Source organism: Humulus lupulus, chromosome 3 (assembly GCF_963169125.1).
Source record: "Humulus lupulus chromosome 3, drHumLupu1.1, whole genome shotgun sequence".
NCBI lineage: Eukaryota > Viridiplantae > Streptophyta > Magnoliopsida > Rosales > Cannabaceae > Humulus > Humulus lupulus.
In genome coordinates, this window is record NC_084795.1 from 6,009,815 (window position 1) to 6,033,703 (window position 23,889).

The window sequence follows — 23,889 nt, forward strand, 5'->3', positions numbered from 1 at the left end:
TTGATAGGATGGGAGGTCGCGACATATGAGCCTTTATTGTCTGGAATGCTTGCTCGTAGTCTTCCGTCCATTCAAACTTCTTATTTCCCCTAAGTAGATTGAAGAACAGAACGCACTTGTCAGTTGATTTTGAGATGAATCTACTAAGGGCAGCTATTCTTCCGGTCAGGCTTTGGACATCCTTGATCTTTTCTGGCGACTTCATATCGATCAGGGCTTTTATCTTGTCGGGGTTGGCCTCGATTCCCCTTGAATTCACTATAAACCCTAAAAACTTTCCTGACCCGACTCCAAAGGAACATTTGAGGGGATTCAACTTCATATGGTACTTGTTTAACACGTCAAAGCACCTTCACAAATCCCTCACATGTCCTTCAGCCTTCTTGGACTTTACCATCATGTCATCCACATATACCTCCATGCTTACTCCGATTAGTTCCTTGAACATGTGGTTGACCAGTCGTTGGTAAGTCGCACCTGCGTTTTTCAGTCCAAAGGGCATTACTTTGTAACAATATAAGCCCGTATCGATCCGAAAGCTGGTATGATCCTCATCAGGGGGATGCATGCTGATCTGATTGTAGCCTGAATACGCATCCATGAACGAAAGGGTCTCATGCCCAGCAGTTGCATCGACTAGCTGGTCGATCCTCGGGAGTGGGAAGCAGTCTTTTGGGCAGGCTTTATTGAGGTCTGTAAAATCCACACAGGTCCGCCATTTGCCGTTAGGCTTGGGGACCAGCACCGGATTGGAGACCCATGATGGATAAAACGCCACCCTGATGAACCCATTTTCTTTAAGTCTTTCGACTTCTTCTTTCAAGGCTCTCTATCTGTCTTTATCGAGCAGCCTTCTTTTTTGTTGCACCGGTGGAAAGACTTTGTTTATGTTCAGGACATGGCTGATCACTGTAGGATCTATTCCGACCATGTCTTTATGTGACCAGGCGAAAACTCCCTGGTTCTCTTGCAGGAATTCCACCAGCGCCTGTTTTGCGGTAGGTTCTAAATTCTTCCCAATCCTTACGATTCGAGTTGGGTCTTTTTCATCGAGCTAGACCTCCTCCAGGTCCTCGACGGGTCCAACATTTTCTTCAAAATCCCCAAAGCGAGGATCCAAATCTATATCCTCACTTTGGGCAACACCCTATTTGGTGACTTTTCCACCTGATTGGGTTTGTCTGTCTTCCGTCATCTGCAACCGTTCTGGGGTAGCGCTCCTCGATGCTCCACTTTTTGCCTTTGTGATCGAGGCGTTATAGCACTCTCTGGCTTCCCTTTGGTTTCCCAAAACGCATCCTACCCCTGCGTCCGTTGGGAATTTCATGGCTAGATGCCACATGGAGATGATGGCCCTCAGTTCAACCAGTATGGGTCTCCCAATAACGGCGTTATACGCTGAAGGACAATCGACCACTACAAAAGTGGCGAGTAATGTCCTTGAGGCAGGCGCTGTACCCGTTGTCACTGGGAGTTTGATCATTCCGGCTGGAGCGAGTCCTTCTCTAGAGAAGCCGTATATGGTTTGATTGCAGGGCTCCAAGTCCTTCACGGACAGCTTCATGCGTTCCAGCGTTGATTTATACAGGATGTTCACTGAACTTCCTGTATCGACCAGTATTCTTTTTACCATCATATTGGCCATTTGGATATCCACGACCAGCGGATCGGAATGTGGGAACCGGACGTGTTGGGCGTCGCCCTCAGAGAAGGTTATCCCGCATTCCTCTGAGCGGGCCTTTTTCGGTGCTCGGTCCTCCACAGTCATCATCTCGATGTCCTGGTCGTGGCGTAGAGTTCGAGCATATCGTTCTCTAGCCTTTCCACTATTTCCTGCGAGGTGCGGGCCTCCACAGATAGTTAAAAGTGTTCCAGCTACGGGGGCAGGCTGTAACGGTGGCGAGCGTTGGCGTGTGGACGTCTGCTCGTTGCCACCTGGAGCTTCTCGTTGGGAAGTTCCCGAGGCCTGTACGTACCTTCTCAAGTGTCCTTGTCTAATGAGGAACTTGATTTCATCTTTTAGCTGGTTGCATTCATTAGTGTCATGTCCGTAGTCGTTATGGTAACGACAGAATTTGGTAGTGTCTCTTTTTGAAATGTCTTTTCGAATGGGCCCAGGTTTCTTGTAGGGCACACTAGAGCTTGTGGCCTGGTAAACCTCTCCTCGAGACTCAACGAGGGCAGTGTAGTTAGTGAACCTAGGTTCATAACGATTACCCTTGGCTCGTTTATTGTCGGAGGTGGAAGGCTCATTGTGTGGCCTTTTCCCACCATTCTTGCCATTACCGTTGCCGTTTCCGTTGCCCTTGCCGTTGCCATTTAGTTTGGCGCCATTGGCGGCTTTGGCGGGTTCGGCAGCCTTCTTACCCTTATTCGAGGGTTTTCCATCATCGGCAATGGCTTCTTCGAGCTTAATATACCGATCAGCTCGGTCTAAGAACTTCTGGGTGGTTTTAACCCCATCCTTACGAAGACTTTTCCATAGGGGCGAACGGCGCCTCACTCCCGCGGTTATAGCCATTATTTTTCCTTCGTCCCCGACTGTCTTTGCTCCGGCTGCCGCTCGCATAAAGCGCTGGATGTAATCCTTCAGTGATTCTCCATCCTGTTGGCGGATCTCGACCAGTTGGTTTGCTTCGGTCGGGTGGATACGGCCTGCGTAGAACTGTCCGTAGAAATCCCTTACGAACATTTCCCAGGAAACTATGCTTGCAGGTGGGAACTTAAAGAACCATTCCTGCGCGGCTTCAGAAAGTGTTGCAGGAAAGATCCTGCACCGAGCATCTTCGGACACCTTCTGAATGTCCATCTGGATTTCAAATTTATTCACATGCGAGACGGGATCCCCGTATCCATCAAAGTTCGGGAGCGTAGGCATCTTGAACTTGCTGGGAGTCTCTGCGTTGGCTATTCTTTGGATAAATGGAGTGCCTTTTCTTCTATCGTGGTCGATGTAAGAGGTCCTTCCTCCGACCAGCTGTTGCACAGCCTGATTTAGTGCGTCTATCTGGGCTTGCAACGCAGTAGGAATAGCTACGGTCTCTGCTGCTGGGGGGATGTTCTCACCATGCTTCTCTCGACGATCATTTAGTATGTCTCTTAGATCTTCCTCTCTTCTCCGTTGCTCGCTACCTCCGAGCCGGTTGAAGACATTATTTTGCCTGGGTTGCCCCCCAGCATCGTGTCTATTTGGTTGATCATCTTGAGGTATTTGGCTCCTGCTCTTACCTCTATTTCCGTTCCTCCCATCAGCATTGTCCTTGCCTGAGTCAGCCTCGTTGTAGCCGTGGCCATCTTTGAACTTTGACTGGCTGTGGTAAGACTGGTTGTTCCCTCTATTCCCGTCTCTGGCAGAAACACCCCGAGCGTTAGAGGGTGGCCTGCGCTGGTCGCGATGTCTCCATGCATTATCATGCCGTTGGGATCCACGGACTGCAGAGCCTAACTTCGAGTCTCTCCTGTTACCAGGAGGGTAGTGACCCCTGTTCGCTTGGTGTGGCCCATCATTCTCGCGGCGTCTAGGACTACGAGGCTGTCGTTCGGCCCTATTCTGCCTTTGCTGCGGGGGATTATCTCGAGCAGCGTGGGATGGAGGATCTGCCTCGGGGTCCAGTGGGACGTCGTCATGGGGCATTTAGGGCTGTTCAGGCCTTTGCGGACTTGAAGGATGGATCGGTGGGCTAGGATTGGGACCTCCTTGGGGTGGCCCAGTTTCAGGTTGATTAGGCTGCGAGGCAGGCGCGGCCTGATTTCTGGCCAACAGCAAGGCCGCTTCGAGGGCTGCCATGGCCTCGGTCTGGCGGCGATCCACCTCCGCTTGTCTCTCGCTTAACTCCGCCCGGTGACGATCAAGTTCTTGCTGCTTCCTTGCCATAGCTTCTGCGGCAGTCTCTTGATTGGCTCTCAGACTAGCCAACTCTTCCCGCAACGTGCCCAAGGTGCTCCTCAGAGTCGCATCGTCCATTTCCTCCTCTTCAAAATCTAGTTGTGGCTCATCTTCCGCCATGTTTGCAGGTGGAGGAGGAGGTGGCGGATTCGACGGTGCAGCGGCGGCGGTCTGAGCAGCTTTCTTCCCTGCTTTCGCCATTAGTTTTATCAACAACGATGAATCGTCCTCTCAATGAAAGCACCAGAATGTTGACCCACGATTTAGCCAACTGACACGGAGTCAAAATATGAATGATATAGATGAATATGTATAGATAATAACGTAATGACAAAAGTAAAGAAAACACAGTAATTTATAGTGGTTCGGCCCCAGGATCTGGTAATGACCTACGTCCACTTAGAATGATATTGATATGGGATCAAAAGTGTGATCAGAGAACTTGGGTTCAATGAGTTTCAACACTCCTCATAAACAATACAAGTTTACTCAGATAAATTCTCTATTCTCTATGATTTCTGGGCTCCAAAAGTCCCTTCCCATGAGCCATCTCCTGCTATTTATAGGCTCATGGAGGGTTGCCCAATATTGTTACAGATATTATCCCTTGAATCGTGGGATATTCAGAAGATTACATGAGATAAGTTCGGGATTCATAAGATCTTTACATAAATGTTGCTTTGCCAGCGGAACCACCGACCAGTCTGGTCGTGGTAAAGACAGGTCTGTCCTGCTTCTGGTGTGTCTCCTGGTCGATACTCTAGCAGACGCTCCAGGTGTCAGCCACGTGTCAAGAGATTATTCGCCACGTCACAAATGCTAATTTATTGGATAACATCTACTTATTCACATGTAATATTTTTTTTATAATTTAAAAAATCTCACCATTTGCTTTAAGGAATTTTTCATTCTTCCCAAAGCTCTCCCTGAATGGCGACTGATAGAGACTGGGATTGAGCGAGAGTTTCAGGATCGCTACAAGGATAGAAAAGGTAGCAAGAAAAGACACTTCGATGAACATGGAGGGTATGATGATATCGAGACAGCCAAAAAGAATCCACTAGAGGACATTGACAACAAGAGTAGGCAGAAGTTGGTTGACATTTTCACCACTCCACAGTTCATGGCACGCTCAAGGGCAAATGCTGCCAACAAAGCAAAACAGAAGTATCCAAGTCTCCATGGATCGACTTCTTATGTTCTGATCGATTTAAGAATGTAAATAAAAATATATAGATAATTTGAAATATTTTAAGTTATCTTAATAATAATTTCAATATTTAAATGAGATTTTGTTAAATTTTGTTTTCTAAAGATGAATCTTCAAACCAAGGAACTGCCCAGCATTATCGATACCTTCCATGACATGCACAATCATCCAACACGAGGATGGGTGAACACGAATGCTAAGGATGCATATATAAGTAACTTTCTAAGTTTTGTATCTATGTATATTATTCAATTATATTATGTATTAATTGTCTTGTTTCTCAACTGCAGGATGCCTTGCAGCAAAAAGTCCAGACACAATCTCAATCTCAGTCTCAATCTGAATCTGAAGCAGGAAGTGCCAATGTCAGTGAGACACAAGTAGTCTCAAATGTACTTGGTCAACGTCGTGGCCACAATCGATGTATTGGACGGAAGTTGAAGGGCACTAGTACATTTGCCTCAAGCGCCACCGGATCCTCTTCACAATCAGAGGCATCACCATTTTCGTCCACCAAAGTTGGCCCTCTGATGATACCACCTGAGGCTTTCTAGTCCATGATTCAACACTTCAGTCAAGCCTTTATGACCTAGAACAACAACTTCCAGCAAATGCAACAATATTTGCAAACAACAAATCCGAACATCCAACCTCCACAATTTCAGCCTGTTAACTTAGACATGAACATGATACAGTCCATGATGGCAAGCTTTCAACCACAACAACCACAGCAGCCACAACCACCACAGCCGCAACAACAACAACCACCACAGCCACCACAACAACCTGACAATAAAGACTTTGGATTTGATTTTGATGACATTTAGTTTTATTAAGTTACTATTTTTAAATTATTAATATTTTGTGTTGTTTTTTATTTTATTTTGAAGACAATACTACTTATGTTTTGTTATCTTACATTTTGGAGACTAAGAATATTGTTAAATTGGTTTTATTTAATTAATATTTAATAATTTATTAAATAAAATTTAATCAATATAATTAATTAAATATATATTTTTTAAAATTGTATACCTACAGGGACGACATGTCGTCACCGTAGGGTGACGCTGAACACGAAAATCTGAGTTTTCGTGATACTACGGCGACGCCATGTCGTCGCTGAAGCCATATAAACCCACGCACTCTTCAGCGACGACATATCGTCGCTGTAGATGGAGCGGTCGACGAACCTACAGCGACCACATGTCGTCGCTGTAGAAGTTTTTTGAAATTCAAATTTTCAAATCTTGCACCACCAACAGCGACGACATGTCGTCGCAATATCCCAGTCCAACCGAAAAAAAGATTTCCTACTGCGATCGACATGTCATCGCTGTAGTAAAATCTTACTGCAACGACTGCATTTTATCGTCGCCGTAGATGGCTACACATACGGACCTACAGCGACGCTGTTGTTGCGACGACATGTCGTCGCTGTAGAGCCTTTTTCTTGTAGTGGATGGAGCCTTCAAAATCAAGATTGTTCTGACTTTGCTCGATGGTGGTTCAATGGTGGCTCAATGGTGCTCGAAGCGATTCTTGCAAGATACATAATTTTTCACTCGGGTGTCCATTTGGGGTAATTTTGTTTTTTGTTAGGTGTACAACCAAAGTCCCACATTGGCTAGAAATGGGAAGGATCTTGGGTATATAAAGTTGGACACCATCTCCATTGGAATGAGGCCTTTTGGGAAGGTGCCGAAAAACAAATTCGTGAGGGCTTAGGCCCAAAGCGGACAATATCATACCAATGGGGAAATAGACGGTGTCTGACAGTCCTTACAAGTGGTATCAGAGTCGGATCCCAAAATTAGCCATGTGAATGTATCCTCGGATTGCCAAACAAAGGAGGTGAAGCTTGCTGCTAGAGCCATCAGAGGTTCAGATCTGATTCGAAGGGATTTCGAATCTAGTTGGTGAAGGAATTCATCTAGCTTACTCAAGGGGATCTTGAGTGTTGGAATCGAGCGATTCAGGTATTCGAAGGGATTTCGAATCTAGCTGGTGAAGGGATTCATCTAGCTTACTCAAGGGGATCTTGAATGTTGGAATCGAGGGTGTAATGCCCCGGATGCCCTATTATGGTTAATGGCTGGATTAGTAGGCCGGGAGGGCCATAACTGTTTAATTATGCCATTAAATGTGTTTATGCATGTTTATGAGAATTATATTATAATATGATGTTAAATGCATGCATGTGAGTCCACATTTGTTTACAGGGGTATTATGGTAATTTGGCCCGTTGAGGGTATAATTGTATATTTGTTTGTATGATAATGATATATTGTGAGACCACATTATAATGTGGATTGGTTCGAGTATTTCGACATGAGACGATCTTTAAACATGATTTATCGGTTTGGTCATAACAGGTTTGAGCTCGGGGCTCGGCGTGAGTCTCGGGGTGATATTAATGGCTATAGCGTTACCGGGGATTTTAGGGTAACGGGATGTGAATTATTGGTGTTTGAGGATTTTGAGATTAGCGGGAATTGGGAAGCGTTAATTATAATTAACGGGTTAAGCTAGAAGTACCAATTTTACCCCTAGAGTAGCTTAAAAGGCTTAGGATGACACAAGGGCAATTTGGTCATTTTAGGGGTAGATATACTTGTTTTAAATGGCTGAAGGCTGTAGAATAAACAGAGTAAAACAGGGGTTTGCCATCTTCTCTTCCCGTACCTTCTCCTAGCCTCATCTTCTCCATTGCCTTCTTTAAGAGTTTTGAGTTCTAGGTGGGATATCAAGCTAAGGAACTTCAAGGCTGAGTTAGTAGACTTGGTTCTGCTTGTGTGGGAGTTCAAAACAGGTTTTGAGGTGAGTTTTGATCACTGAATTTAAGCTATGCTCTGTTTTCGTTTTAGCTTTTCAGTCATGAGTTTTGATGTGGTAAGTGTGAATTAAAGGGGGTTTTAATGTTAGTTTGATTGGGATTTGATGTGAGTGAGCTAAGGGAGTTGTTTGGGGGTTTAATTGTGTGTTAGGAAGAGGTTCTATGAGGGTTTGAAGGACTGGTTTGAGAGAAAATTACACAGGGAGAAAAACTGGTTCGTGTGGCCGACTTAGCCATTCTGGGCTGAGCGCCGCGGCGCAGCAGGGGAGCGCCGCGGCCCTTGGTGTTTGTCAGGAGGGAGCCCTTCTGTCTGAAGGGCGCGCCGCGACGCATCAGGGGAGGGCCGCGGCCCTTAAGGCTAATTTTGCTAAAAAGTGGTTTTTAGCTTGGGGATTCAAACCATAGGCCTCGGGGTTGGACCTAGTACCCGGTTGGGTAGTACTTGATGTCTCGGGGGCTGGGTTTTGGTTTGGGAACCCTTGGTTATCATTTTTATTGATGAATCTTATATTTTGGTTATGACCAGGTGACCGTCGAGGATTTTAAAGGTTGATCGTTCTCAGGGGTCGTTCACGTAATATTCTCACTCGAACCAGAGGTAAGAAAACAGTGTATGAATACTGTTGCACCCTGTATAGATATATAGCATGTATGGTTTGGTATTTGAGGCATGCTGGTTGATATATGTGGACATGGATTGCATATTAAATGCTATTGAACGCTGATTACCTGCTTGAGACACTGACTAGTCAGGGACCGACTCTAAAGTCGAGAATCATGCATTGAGTGGCTCTATAGCATTAATGCCAGACCGACCCTAGGGTCGAGGAACTTACAAGCGCTTGCCTGGTCTACGACCAGATGATTATAGCCAAGGTATATGACCCCGGTGACTGTCTGTCACAAGGCTAAGGGACGTTGTCCATAGTTTCGACTCTAGAGTCGTGGGGAAGGTTATGTTGGTGACCAATCACCATGCACCTGTCCTGATCAAGCTTATGAAAGAAATCACCTATCAGTTAAGCCCTGGTGACCCTATCGTCACATGGCTAGAGGGGGCGATGCTCATTACTGTGACTTTTGGCTATTGTCACCTATTTGTGGGACTGATAGTCCTGAGTGGTTATTATGATCGTTGTTGATATTATATCATGTTTTATTATGTTTTCTTGCTGGGCCTTGGCTCATGGGTGCTATGTGGTGCAGGTAAAGGAAAGGAAAAGCTTGGCCAGCCTTGAGTGGAGAGCTTGGGCGATGTAATGTACATACAGGGCCGCTTGACTGCCACGGTCAAGGAGTTCTCAGAGGGACTAGGGGTTTACCCTATTTTTGCCGCTTAGGCCGGCGGGGATTGTAAATTTGAAACTGTAGCAACTCTTTTGTATTACGAACTACTTGTAAACATTTTGAAAGGCTCATGAGCAGTTTATTTACTTAATGAAATGTACCCTTTCCTTTTTGCTGGTTTTTCACCTTAACCTGATATTAACACTTAGATCACGTTTTTAACCAAAGGACTCGGGTAGCGGGTCAAATTTTCGGTTCACCGTTCACCGTAACTGTTCTGGGGTAACCAGGGCGTTACAGAGGGATTCAGGTTTAGATCTGTAATCGTCTGAGGGGAGGCAAGGTGGTCCTTTGTTTGAGGGGAGGATTGTTGGGTGTACAACCAAAGTCCCACATTGGCTAGAAATTGGAAGGATCCATTGGAATGAGGCCTTTTGGGAAGGTGCCCAAAAACAAATCCGTGAGGGCTTAGGCCCAAAGCGGACAATATCATACCAATGGGGAAATAGACGGTGTCTGACGGTCCTTACATTTTTTATTTTTGGTATTTTTCAAGATCTACTTGTGTTGACATGCTCATATGCACATTTGGAAGGTTTAAAACTTGAAAACATACCAGAAGATGTCTTAAACATGAAGTATGTTTGCATTTTTGTATTTTTTTTTTCAAGTGTTACACTTCACAAATGTGCATATTAGCATGACAAACATGTAGATCTTGAAAAAATGCCCAATATAAAAAAAAAATCACCCCAAACAGACACCCGAGTGAAAAATTATGTCTTTTGCAAGAATTGCATCGAACACCATCGACCCACCATCAAGCAAAGTCGTTTTTTTTTTTTTTTTTATGAAAAATCATGATTTTGAAGACCCCATCGAGCTGGCATCGAACACCATCAAACCATCATCGAGCAAGGTCAATTTTCTGCGATTTTAGAGTTTCAGATCTGAAAAATTCACAAAAAAACCCAAAAATCATGTACAGATTTGTTCGAAATGCAGTATTTAGTGTCTTAAGTGAAAGAAGCATCATTATATTTGAGAAACAATTAATTACCCATAAATCTCTACTCAAAGAATCATTAAAATGTATGTTTCTTTGGGTATATTGTGTTTATCTTTACAAGGTGACCGAAATTATGGAGGTTTTTTTTGGTGTTGGTGGTGGCATCATTGCCGTGGATGGTGGTGTCATGAGGTGAGAGAGAATGAACGGAGAGAGAGAGGGAAGAGAGAAGAGAGAAGTAGGGAAAATGACAAGGGTATTTTAGGTAGAGTGACATTATTTTGAAATCTTTATTATGCCTAGTATATTTTTTAATTAGTACCCTCTATGATGGATAGAATGTGAAATTTCCCTTTTAATATTAATATAACTTACTTTTTATATATTTTTTAAATAAGATGTTATGTAAACAATATATTAGATACTCATATGACATTGATGTTGGCACATTAAGGTTAATTAATCAAAGGAGGCAATTAAAGCAGTCATCTAAAGACCACATATTGTATGGTGTAGTGGTAGAGATGTTTTTGCTGTCATCCTTCCTCGTTTGGGTCAAGAGTTCGAATCCCACCACTAGTTCCAGCTATGTTTGTGATGACCCAACTAAAGGAAGATTAAGTATGAGTTCCCAGAAATTGTTGAAGCCAAAGGGGAGCTGGCATTTATAGGTTACCACAATTTTCCTTATTTTTTTCGTTCAAAATGGTTTGGTTTACTTACTCTTAGAGTGGAGTTTCCTGGATACATGGAGGTAGAGTCATCTCCAAATCAATACGCTTACAAAAGGCAGGGGACATATGGAAAAAGAAGAAAAAAAAAGTTGAATAAAGAGGCAAATATCTTCATTTTTCTATGGGAGCAAATGGCAAAGGTTTTCTTACTTGTCATTATCTTAAAGATCATGACAAGTAAAATGAAGTAGTTGAAGTTGAGCCAAGTCAGAGTCGTCTTACTTACTTCCCTAAAGAAAAATCAATATTATGTCCCATGACATATTTAGGAGAATTTTTATACAGGTTTCACTTTAAGTTTTATTGGTAGGACTTTTAGTATTTTTTTATTGGTGAACAGTTTTTAGTATGATTTTTTTTATGACTGTGTATATTGTAGCTATTTAGAGCATCATGCAAATTTTCAGAAAATTTCGAATAATTTACAGTACCGAAAATTAGGTTCAAACGTATTGTTTTCCACGTGCATAAAAAAAAGGTAGTCACGCGTGCAACAACATGTTTGAACTTAGTTTTTGGTACTGTAAATTATTCGGAATTTTCTGAAAATTTACAAGATGCTCTAAATAGCTACAATATAGACGATTATAAAAAAAATCGTGTCAAAAACTATTCACAGGTCGAGAACACTGAGCCCCACCAATAGGGCTTAAAAGTGAAACTCATTAAAAAAATTCCCCTGCACATTTCTCAAGCCCGGTGTTGAGTGGTGTGAAATTAATACAAAATATGTTATTTTCTTTATATATAAAATGATAATTTTTTAAATTTTCGGATATTTTGTATTTAAAAAATGGTATATATATTTTTTTAAATATTGGGTTTCTGGTCCTACATCTTCTAACTCAGAACAAAATATATAAAACCTCATACTAAATTCACCAATCTACACCCAATAATGTTGGAGACCCCAGAACAACAATCCTCTACAACTTTCATCTCACAATCAACAGCCAATAAAAAAAAATCACCATGAACAAGAAATCATTCTTCCACCTTTGGATCACTACCCTCTTCTGCAATTCACTAACAGAGTCAGTTGCATCGGTCACAGGCGGCTCAAAATATGAAGCTTGCAGGCCAACAAACTGCGGTAGCGTTCCCAAAATAAGCTACCCCTTCATCGTCGAAGGTGCAGGAGCAGACTACTGTGGCCTCCAAAGCTTCAGAATCTCTTGTAAACAAAATAGACCATTTTTTTCGATCAACAAAGGGTTTTCTTTCCTCATAAAAGACATCAGCTACGAACACCACTCCTTTCGACTACTAGCGATCGACAACGACGCCGTTGACGCTTCTTGCGTTGAACCGAAAGTAACATTTGATATTGATCGAAATTTAACATATAGTTCAAGCCACGCCTTCGTTGTGATATTTTACAGATGCAGAACAACTTCATTTCTTCCTGATTTGGAGAAAATACCTTTCGTAAGTCCTTGTGTTGATAATTCATCAATATCGAATTCCACTGCTACTCGTAACTCCCTTGTGGCTTTGGTACAAAAGGACGATATGTTGGGAACAATTGGTGAAGAGTCGAACAAGCACTGCGAGGCTCAAGTTGCGATACCGGTTGAGTTGAATGACGACGTGAGTTCTGGTCAAACCATAAGAACGGTCAACTATGCTGAGCTGTTGACGAACGGGTTTAGCCTGACATGGAATGGACGAGATATAGATCAGTGTACCGAGTGTGAGAGAAGCGGTGGCCGATGTGGGTTTGAGAACGGGAATAGTGCTTGTTACTGTCCCAATGGAACCACTTCTTCGAGCTGTGGTACTCATTCTACTGACACTGGTGCTGCTAATAATAGTACTGGTGAGTTAAATTTTTATCAATAAATTTCCACCTCGTGGTAATTGATAATTCTATCGTACATACCAAAGAATACATTCAGTATTTTTTCTGCTCGTGTTTTTTTACATATGTGTATAGTTTTTTTTTTTAATTTTCAAGAAATTTTTTATAATTTACATTGTCAAAAATTAGATTCAACCATGTTGTTTTCTAGTGACATAAAAAAAAATAGTCACGCATGAAACAATCTGATTGAACTAAGTTTTTAGCCTTGTAAAGTATTCGAAATTTCCTAAAAATTTGCAATATACTCTAAATAACTACAATAAACATTGATCATAAAAAAAATTAGGCCGAAAACTGTTCACGAACCTTAAACACAAAAGTATACACCTATAAGCACCATAAAAGTATTATATATATAGGGTAGCACTTCGGTGCAGTACCGGTGCAGCCAGGGCACGGTTCAGGCATTTAAATAATTTTTCTTTCCAATTATTTTACGACAGTGTACATTATTGTCATTTAAGGCATCCTGTAAATTTTTAAAAAATTTCGAATAGTTTACGGTACCAAAAATAAGGTTCAAACAATTGAATTTTACACACGCATACAAAAATCAAACACGAGTGCAACAACTTTGTTTTCGGTACCGTAAACTATTCAAAAAATTTTAAAAATTTACAAGATATGTTAAATGACAGCAATATATACTGTCATAAAAAAAATTTTAAAAAAAATTATTTAAATGCCCGAACAATGCTCCGGCTACAACGAAGTCTCCCCTATATATATAACAAATATATTAATGAGTGTATTTACATTTTTTTATATATAATATTTGTTTTTCTATACTTTAATTTCTCGAGAAGTTTTTTATTTTATTTTATATAGTATGATATATATATATATATATGGTAATACACTACAATTTTTAGTCATGGCGGATGATATAGTCAAACTCTAGCTATCATTAGCGTAATTTGCACTAATTTGTTAGCCAAACATGTGTTCATATACTTATAACTCTTTCATATGGATATGGAGAGGTAACTGAAATTTTATAACTCAAACTATAAACGCATCAAATCTCGCGTGCTTTTGTAGAGTTTTATTTATAGAATTTATTAATCATTTTTATTAAATTTAGATTAATGTCATATAAATTTTAAAATAAATATCTTATTTTAATTAAATAATTTATTTATTTTTATTTAAGTTTATGTTTGTTTTAATTTTTTAATTTGATAGGAACAACAAGAGATTATATATTATATATTTAATGTAATATTAAATATTACACGTAGATTTTAAATTTAAGTTTCTTATTAGTTTTTTTTAAAAACAATTTGTTACTAATTTACGGTAGATTATATTATATGTTTAATATAATATTATTTTAATAAGTGAATTTGAGTTTAATTAAATTTTATTTAAGTTATAAAACGCATGATTTGATTATTTTTAAATAATTATCATTGTAAAATATCTCAAAAATATCATATTTTAATTTGTTTAATTATTTATTATTTTAAAATAATTATCATTATAAAATATCTTAAAAATATCATATTTTAATTTGTTTAATTATTTATTATTTTTAAATAATTATTGTAAAATATCTCAAAAATATCATATTTTAATTTTTTTAATTATTTATTTTATTTTATTTAAGTTTGAATGTTTACAAATTACAATTAAATATAAAAATATTCCGTTAAAATTAACATTAAAAAAATAAAACAATCATTAAAACAAAAAATTTATGTTATCTACACATTAATAAAAAACCATTAAAACAAAAAATTTACTTTATCTACACACTTATTATATAGAAGAGATATATATAATTTTATAACTAAAACATAGTGATTTTAAAAAAAAAAATGGTTTTATTCATTTGGCCTTGCTCAAAATTTTGACCCCCTAAAATTACACTCTCTTACCGTCCCCGCACTGCAAACCCGATTCAACCAATTAATTTACCTATTTAATATAAATGAAGTAACGTGTTTTAAAATAACAAATTCATGTAAATATATATGTGAATAATGTACACAATATAAAAATGGTGTTGTTATTTGACATCTTAAGATGTGAAATACCACATGACATGTTATCTATGATCAGGGCTGGCTTTAGGCATAGGCAGATTAGGCCTGTACCTAGGGCCCAAATAAAAAGACCTCGTTTTTTTTAAAATATATTTTTTTTAATACAAAAAGACCATATAATTTTACAAAAATATCATTTTATATATAAATATTGTAAAATTTCCTTGGCCCCCCAATGCTCAGGAGTCGGCTCTGTCTATGATTATTTCACGATATCTCATAATACTTATTAAATTAAAATATGTGAGACCCGATATTAAATTATACCAACAACAATATGTCACATCTATGTGGAATTGATCAGTAGTGCCCCTCAGCATTTCTCATGTAAACATAACCCTTAAAAATTTGATAAATTGTATAATTGTTTGAAAAATCTACACGCTTTTGTGTTTTTATTTTTGTCTGTCTAATTAATGAGTAATATGTCTCTATCTTAGTCTTATTTTTTCTCTAAAGACTTTGCAGACTTATAATAAGACCACCAAAATGAATGGTTCATGATAAATTAAGGTATGACATTAATTTTCCCTTGGATATGCATCGTCCCATTGGTCAGGCCAGCTAGCTTATAAGGAAGAAATTGTGTGTGTGGGTTTCGGCTCTAAAGCGTCCATATATCTCTTTTATATAAAAAGTGTATGGATGGTTGGTTTTAAAGTTCTTTTTTTTTTCTATTAATTTTAATAAAATATTCTTATATATAATCGACTATTTTTATATTTAATTGTAGACGATAAATATGACTTAAAATTAAATAAATAATTAAACAAATTAAAATAAGTTTTTGATATATTTTACCATGATAATTATTTAAAAATAATTTAAAATATTATATTAAATATATAATATAATATAATCTACTATCAACTATCAACTAACAACAAATTATTTTTTTCAAAAAAAAAAAACTAACAACAAACTTAAATTTAAAATTCACTGATAATATGTAATCTCTTGTTGTTACTGCCAAATTAAAAAATTAGAACAAACATAAACTTAAACAAAAATTAATTAATTAAAATATGATATTATTAAGATATTTAATAATAATTTAAATAATTATATCATATTTATTTAAAAATAATAAAGCCATACATATCATTTTTTTATCTTATAAATTAATTACGTGAAAGTTTATTTTTTATCAAGTGATTGAAGCTCTTTTTCTTCATCAAATTCACCAAAAGATATTGTGAGATACATTAGAAACTAAAAATAGTTGATGAATATATATTACTTTATACTATGACTTTTTTTATTATATTATTAATTTTTTTTAAAATATTATTGTAAGTTATATATATATATGTCATGTAGTCATGCAAATATATATTTATGTCTATGTTTTGTTTAGATATCATATATGTAAACATTATTAATATAAATATTTATATATACTGTAGAACTTTAATTTATTGTATTATATATTTAAAAAAATGAATCAATTTTTATTAAAATTACAAATAATGTTTTGCCCTAATTATTTTAATATATTTATGTCATACATTATATTAAATATATTTTATTTATTTTTATGATATTGTTTGTTTATTTAAAATTTATATGATAATTAAAAAAATAATAATAAATACATATTTGAATAAGCATATTTACAATTTTAAAACTAAGCAAATATGCATTTGCATATTGTTTTTACTTAATATAATATATATATAGATTAAAATTTTAATTATTATATATCAATATTTATTTATGAATAATTAAGTAAGTTTTAACTGTTAAATCTTTATTTTGTGACATTAATTTGTTTAATAATTCATCAAAGATATTTAATGGATTATGACGATTTAGTATCTCGATTTAATATCATAAAAAAAAGTTATTTCTTAAAACGTAGTGAAGACATAACCATTATTAAATACTCTTTTTATAAATACACCCATTATCATAAGCTTCATCTAATATTAAAAATATATATATATCAAGATAAAAATATTTGTCTATTATGTATTTCACATTCCTTTATTAGTTAATTTGTACTATCTTTCATTAGAAACAAAGAAAAAAGAAACAAAAATTATGTGTGTTTTTAGTTCTGTGTATATATATAATTGATCAGTTAATTAATTTGTTGCTGCAGACCAAATGGAAATGGATTGTACTTTTTGTATTATATGAGTAGAAATCCTTAGAGAAAGGGTATATTATTTGTAATTAAAAATATTTAATAGTTTCTTGTACCGATTTTTTTATACAAAAATACTTTTATAAATGCTAAGAATTGGTTCTTTTACAGGAAAACCAGGAACAAACAGCTCGGCCATCAAAACACCAATGGGTAATTATTATATATTATTTATAATTAAAAATATTTAAGTGGTGTCTTTTATACCATTTTTAAAAAATATATATATATATATATAGTTTATAAGGGCAGTGCTAAAAATTGGTTCTTTTGCAGAAAAACCAGGAAACAGCTCGGTCGTTAAAGCATTATTAATTGGTAAAATAATTATCATGTTCATTGTTTATTGTGTTTGATGAAATTATATCTCACTTTACTAAAAAAAAAAGTATTTCATATATAATAAACTATATATGGTTTTAATGGAGGTGATGATTATTGGAATCTAGCTAGGTATAAAATATTGATGCAGCAAATCACTTTAAACTTTTACCTTCTTTTCACACACACATACAAAATAAACAAATAAATTAATTAATGAAGTATCAGCGAGTGCAATAATTCAATTATATCACAAATTTAGTTGATTAAAAACAATATAGGAATATAGATACTTTATTAATATTTGATTTATATATATATATAGATCCTGGTGCAATTGTGTATATTATTTCAATTAAACAATTAATGATAAGATCATGATCAGTTGAAATTAACAAGAAAGACAAATTATGTATATATTTATAGAAAGTGACTATAATACATTTATTTTTTTTACTCGGTGCAACCAATTTGTATTTTTTATACTTTGATAATTTTTTTATATGACAATGTATATTGTAATTATTAGTTGACATTCATAAAAAGTCTCTAATGAATTATGAGATAATTATGAAACCCATATGAGATACAGAGGAATAAGCTATTCTTTTTTTTAAATTACGTTGCCCCGGAGATGTTAAAGCTACACCCTTCAAATTCAAGAAATTCTGAATAATTTACAGTAACGAAAACAATGTTCAAACAGTTGAACCCTATTTTCGGTATCATAATTTATTCAGAATTTCTTGAAAATTTGTAGGATATTCTAAATAGCTACAATGTACATTGTCATATAAAAAAATTTGGAATTACATCTATCCAAGTGCTGAAAACATAAAATGAATGAACTGCTGTTATAAATAAAAATGAATGCGTTATAATAACTTCCTTTATTTATATAAACTACTAAAAGCTGTGTTCTTTTGTGGTTGCAGCTACCTTAATAGCTGGAATTGGACTTGGAATTTTAATTGTAATATTTGTACTGTGTTGCTTGAGAAAGAAGTCATCGACCAATTCATATATTCTCAATTGGAATAAGAAGAAGAATGTGAGCAAAACTCATCAAAACGTGGAGGCTTTCCTAAGTAACTATGGACCAATTCAAGTTAGAAGATATAGCTATTTGGATGTGAAGAAAATAATCAACAACAACTCCTTCACAGAAAAACTAGGTCGAGGAGGATTTGGTGAGGTATACAAAGGAAAGTTAGACAATGGCTGTGATGTGGCAGTGAAGATTTTGAATGAATCTAGATATGACGATGATAATCATGATGATGGAGAATATTTCATCAATGAGGTAGCTACCATTAGCAAAACTTCTCATGTCAACATTGTTACATTATTGGGTTTCTGTTTCGAAGACTCAAAGAGAGCTCTAATCTACGAGTTCATGCCTAACGGATCTCTTGAGAAGTTCATATTCAATAAAAGTCCAATTGAAAAGAGCAGCCAATTGGGATGGGACATGCTTTATCAAATCTCACTTGGGATTGCTCGAGGGTTGGAATACTTACATCGTGGCTGCAACACAAGAATTTTGCATTTTGATATCAAGCCTCATAATATTCTTCTCGACCAAAATTTTGTGCCCAAAATCACAGACTTTGGCCTGGCCAAAATTTGTACCAAAACAGAGAGTCTCGTTAGCTCTATAATGGGTCCAAGAGGCACAGCTGGGTATATTGCTCCTGAAATTTTCAGCAAAAGCTTCGGTGGAGTCTCGCACAAGTCCGATGTCTATAGCTATGGAATGATGGTTTTGGATATGATTGGTGGGAGACATAATGTTGTGACCCCCAAAAGTGATAATAATAACAGTGATATTTACTTTCCTCATTGGATTTATACGCGTCTTGAGTTGAATGAAGAAGTGGGATTGGAACAAATAGTTGATGAAGAAGATAGAATGAAAGTGAAGAAGATGATAACTGTGAGTTTGTGGTGCGTACAGATCGCCCCTGCTGATAGGCCTTCCATGAGTGAAGTCATAGAAATGTTGGAAGTGATGAGCTTCAACTCTTTGCCAATACCACCTAAGCCTTTCTTGTCCTCTCCTTCGAGACCTCAAATTTCTAGTAGTGCCTGACTCGTTGTGTAATTTGTTATTCATCTAAAGATATACTTAGCATCTTATGTTTTTAATAATATTTAATATTTTGTATTCTAGACTCAAATTTAAACAATAATATTTTATTAAAATATGACCAAACTGTCATCAATTATATATAATTAACTAATTAAATTTGAATTTGAAACTCGTATAATTGATGACAGTTTGATCTTATTGATAAAATTTAAGTTTGGTACCAAATATGTACGATTTCAAATTACAGGTATCAGATGAGTATTATTGAAAATATAAGATACACAGGGTTGTATTTAGATAAAACACATGTATCAAATGAGTATTTACTTTAGTTTAAAAGCTTGTAAAAATATATAACAATGAAGAATACTCTTAGGTTGATTTTTGTTTGTAGAAAGAAAAAGAGTTTATACTTTTTTGGACCCTGTGTTTTGTCACATTACCTGTTTGGACCCTATGTTTTGACAAATTACTTTTTGGACCCTATGTTTTGTAAAATGGTTCAAATAGAACCCTAAACCCGATTTTTGTCAAAAAAAATTCAACTGAAATCGCAAATAATTCACCAATCTAACAATTCAGAACAAAAATAAAATCGTTCTACTTAAAAACTGTATTGTTATATTCAATTTTTTATTCATCAAAATTGAGTTTAAGGGTCTATTTGAACAATTTTAAAAAATATAGGGTCCAAACATAAATTTTTCAAAACACGGGGTCTAAACAGGTAACCGGAAGAACACAGGGTCCTAAAAGGTATAAACCCAAGAAAAAATTATATAAATATGAACTTGATAGTAGTTTCTCTCCATAAAATAAAGATTAATCATTCATCCGACCAATAACAAAATGTTTCAAAACACGTATTATCTTAAATTTCAATATAAAATTAAGAAGAAGAAGCATTATTATAGGCCAGTTGAGGAAAAAAAATCAGATGTCCCTAATTTTCTGTCTCTTTCATGTTCTACAAATTATTTTAAGACACTTCATTTATTTATTTAATATTGTTTACCGAGATTTTCGGAAACTATATTAATAAAAAGTAAGCGAGATTAATGATATGGGATTTAGAAGATATAAACAAGGTTTTTACGTGATTGGGGTGTTAACGAGCCTTAGTCCACGAGACAGTTGTATTAGAGCTTGGAAAGTCTTTAACAATGGAGTTTCTCTCTATGTTTTAGCAAAGTAACTGTATACAAGCCAAAGAGAGGTCATTTCTCCAGTGCTTTGTCACCTGTATTTATAGGCTCACAGGAGTACTGGGCTTGGGCCGGGCTGACCCGGGCCCAACAAGGATATAAATACCCATGGCTTCTCTATCGGAAGCCCAATACAAAGGATAAAAATATAAAAGACAAATAATGATCAAAGCCCACTGGGGCAGCCCAAAGCCTATATTTCGCCCGACAAAATGGGGCTTTTGGTCTGGGCATTCCGAGTTACAAGGCAAATTCAGGGGACAAAATCAATCAGTGTAGCAGCAGCGTAGGTCTAAACCAGCGGCGTGCAATCCCGATGTGGCATTTTCCGCAGGTGAAAAGTGGGGACAACCCCCACGCGTCATGGGGCGGCTTCAGGGTCACGGATGCTTTTTCCTGCCAACGCTGAGGACTTGACCCGGGTTCGTTTACCTCTGTAACGCCCCAACTCCTGGGACCGTTACGGTGTGCCTTGTAAACAGTGCTAAACTCGCTAATCGAGTCATTTGGCCAAAAACGTGTAACTAAGTATGATTAGCGGTTTAGGGATTAAACATTTTGGTTAAGATGTAACGTTTCACTAGAACGTTTAATATATACATTGGGATCCCGAAAATATAATTTTAGAGTTTATTACAGAAAATATTTACAACAGACCGTTCTAAGCGGCAAAACAGGGTTCAACCCTAGTTCCACTTTAAACCTCGGTCGTGGCGGACGAGCAGCTGCATATGTACACATCATCACCTAAGCTCTCCAACTCAAGGATGGTCCAGCTTCCTCTTGCCTTTACCTGCACCACGTAGCACCCGTGAGCCGAAGCCCAGCAAGAAAACACAATAAAGCATGATATAATATCAATAACGATCATAATAACCATTCAGGACTGTCAGTCCAAGCAAATAGGTGACAATAGCCAAAAGTCACAATAACGAGCATCGCTCCCTCTAGCCATGTGACGATAGGGTCACCAGGGCTTAACTGATAAGTGATCCTTTCATAAGTTTAATTAGGACAGGTGCATGGTGGTTGGTCACCAACATAACCTTCCTCTCGACCCTAGAGTCGAAGCTATGGACAACGTCCCCTAGCCATGTGACAAACGGTCACCGGGGTCATATACCTTGGCTATAGTCATCTGGTCGTAGACCAGGCAAGCGCTTATAAGTTCTTCGACCCTAGGGTCGGTCTAGCATTAATGCCATAGAGCCATTCAATGCGTGATTCTCGACTTTAGAGTCGGTCCCTGACTAGTCAGTGCCATACACAAGTAAGTCATGCCACCAATCGTACACCACATGTTCAATATCCATAAACAAGGTATTTAGCATGCTTACTAAACAGATACCAGTACAATTAGGACCATGCACAACCACAGAGGCTCAAGCTTTGAACAATATCATACCCAGTATACAAAGCATGTCCTAATCACATGTTTCTCATGCATCATATGCAATATATCCAGCAATCTAACATGCACCAATAACAGCCATGCATGCCACGTTTAATAGTCAACCAACATGCATCAAGAATAGTCATGCATGTCATACATAATAATCAACCAACATGCATCATAATAGTCATGCATGTCACATATACGCAGGGTGCAGTTTTCTTACCTCAAAGTCGAGCTAGAATGATTTAAAGAACAACCCTTGAGAACAATCAACCCTTAGTCCTTTAGCGGTCACCTAGTCATAACCAAATATAAGATACCATCAATAAAAATGGTCAACATAAGTTTCCAAACCAATATCTAGCCTCCGGGACATCAATCCCCACTTAACCGGGTACGAGGATCAACCCCGAGGCCTTAAGCTAGCATCCCTAGGCCAAAAACCCATTTTTGGGCAAATCTGCCTTGATGGGCCGCGGCTCACCCCTAGACATCACCCATAACCTCCCCTCATCAAAACCCAATCTTATCACCCATCAAAACCCCTTTAAATCCAAACTTCCAACAAGAAATCAAAGTTGAAAAACCAAAGAAGAAAACAGAGTACCACCTGAATTCAATGAATAAAACTCACCTCTAACACAACTTTGAATCCCCTTTAATGGTTGAAACAAGTCCCCTAGCTGCCACCTTTGATTTCCTAGCTCAAAACCTCAAGATGGCCTCAAGAACACCAAAGAAGAGATGGTGAGGGATGGTGTACGGGTAGAAGAGAAGACAACTCTGTTTTGCCCTGTTCTTTCTACAGCCCTCCTAAGTCATATATATCCAAACTCCAAATGACCAAATTGCCCTTAAGTCACTTAAAGTCTCCATAACCATTTCAAGGGTAGAATTGGAACTTTTCACTTACCCCGTTAATCATAGTGTTTAACGCCCAAAATGTGACAACCACTAAGCGGTGGTTGTAGTATAATCAGGCGGTCGATCCACAAGGAGGTAACCTAAAATCAAAAGGTTAGTAGAAAATGACACAAAAAGTTAGTAACAAGAAGTAAATAAAATTGTAAATGGAAAGATGTTTGAGATTTTGGTATTGTATTTTGATAAAGTGATAAAATGAGATAAGTGAAATAAAGGTAAGATGTAATCAAGAGTTTGAGAAAATGAAAGGTTTCAAGAATCATCCATATGCTTGTTTAGTTACTTGGTTACTTGATTTACAAAAATACACAAGTAAATAGTTCACATCCCAACATTTACTTGGAAAATCTAACATTAAAGTCCATAGTTTTTCTAACAAAAGTTCATTTGAGTTATAAAGTTCTTTACTTTAAAAGCATAATGTTAATCTTATGAAAAATCTAAAAATGACAAAATACCTAAGGGCAATAATGCAATAGAAGATTAGACATAAAATCATGTATCAATATTACTTTTACTAATTAGAAGCACATAGAAAGAGCATGACTAATCCTATATACTATTAGCATAAGTAAATAGAGATAATAAAATAAAGATAGAGATGAAAGAACATAAATAACTCAAATATATTACATTAAGAACATAGTAAATCAAAGTAGCAAAATAACATCAATTGCATATGGAATCATCCCTAACCTTCCTAGGAAGATTAGGCCATTATGCTCATGATTCTCACAAAATTCTAAGAAGAAAATATGAGAAGAAAGTGAGTGGAAATTTTGCTATAGTTTCTCTACTCTAATTATTACATACCAAATGTGAAGAGAGTGTCCCTATTTATAGATGGAGAAAAAGACTAAAAAGAAATTAAACAACAAAATGGGGTTTACAAAATAATTCTGAAATATTAATAATAAAATATGATTAA

General features: G+C 36.8%; 2 protein-coding genes across 3 annotated transcripts; both read left to right on the top strand.

Moving 5' to 3' along the window:
- The first annotated feature begins 11,908 nt into the window (after window positions 1-11,908).
- LOC133821922 (LEAF RUST 10 DISEASE-RESISTANCE LOCUS RECEPTOR-LIKE PROTEIN KINASE-like 1.2) lies at window positions 11,909-17,724 on the top strand. Of its 2 annotated transcripts, XM_062254098.1 has the most exons (3): window positions 11,909-12,781; window positions 17,135-17,176; window positions 17,300-17,724. In XM_062254098.1, the coding sequence occupies exons 1-3, from the start codon at window positions 11,935-11,937 to the stop codon at window positions 17,377-17,379; spliced, it is 969 nt and encodes a 322-aa protein (XP_062110082.1). In that variant the 5' UTR covers window positions 11,909-11,934; the 3' UTR covers window positions 17,380-17,724. The 2 variants fall into 2 exon arrangements, with proteins under 2 accessions (XP_062110082.1, XP_062110083.1); XM_062254099.1 differs by lacking the exons at window positions 17,135-17,176; window positions 17,300-17,724 and adding an exon at window positions 15,334-15,575.
- Window positions 17,725-17,853: 129 nt separating this feature from the next.
- On the top strand, window positions 17,854-19,511 carry LOC133821755 (PR5-like receptor kinase). Its single transcript, XM_062253900.1, has 2 exons — window positions 17,854-17,862; window positions 18,258-19,511. Exons 1-2 carry the CDS (start codon window positions 17,854-17,856, stop codon window positions 19,434-19,436), a joined length of 1,188 nt encoding a protein of 395 aa, XP_062109884.1. The 3' UTR covers window positions 19,437-19,511.
- The last annotated feature ends 4,378 nt before the right edge of the window (window positions 19,512-23,889 follow it).

What these genes read in the sequence shown, in the direction of transcription:
- LOC133821922 (XM_062254098.1), top strand. Translation starts at nt 11,935, where the DNA reads ATGAACAAGAAATCATTCTTCCACCTTTGGATCACTACCCTCTTCTGC. An exon ending in TGCTGCTAATAATAGTACTG is followed by an intron (nt 12,782 to 17,134) that starts GTGAGTTAAATT and finishes GTTCTTTTACAG; the next exon opens with GAAAACCAGGAACAAACAGC. An exon ending in GGCCATCAAAACACCAATGG is followed by an intron (nt 17,177 to 17,299) that starts GTAATTATTATA and finishes GTTCTTTTGCAG; the next exon opens with AAAAACCAGGAAACAGCTCG.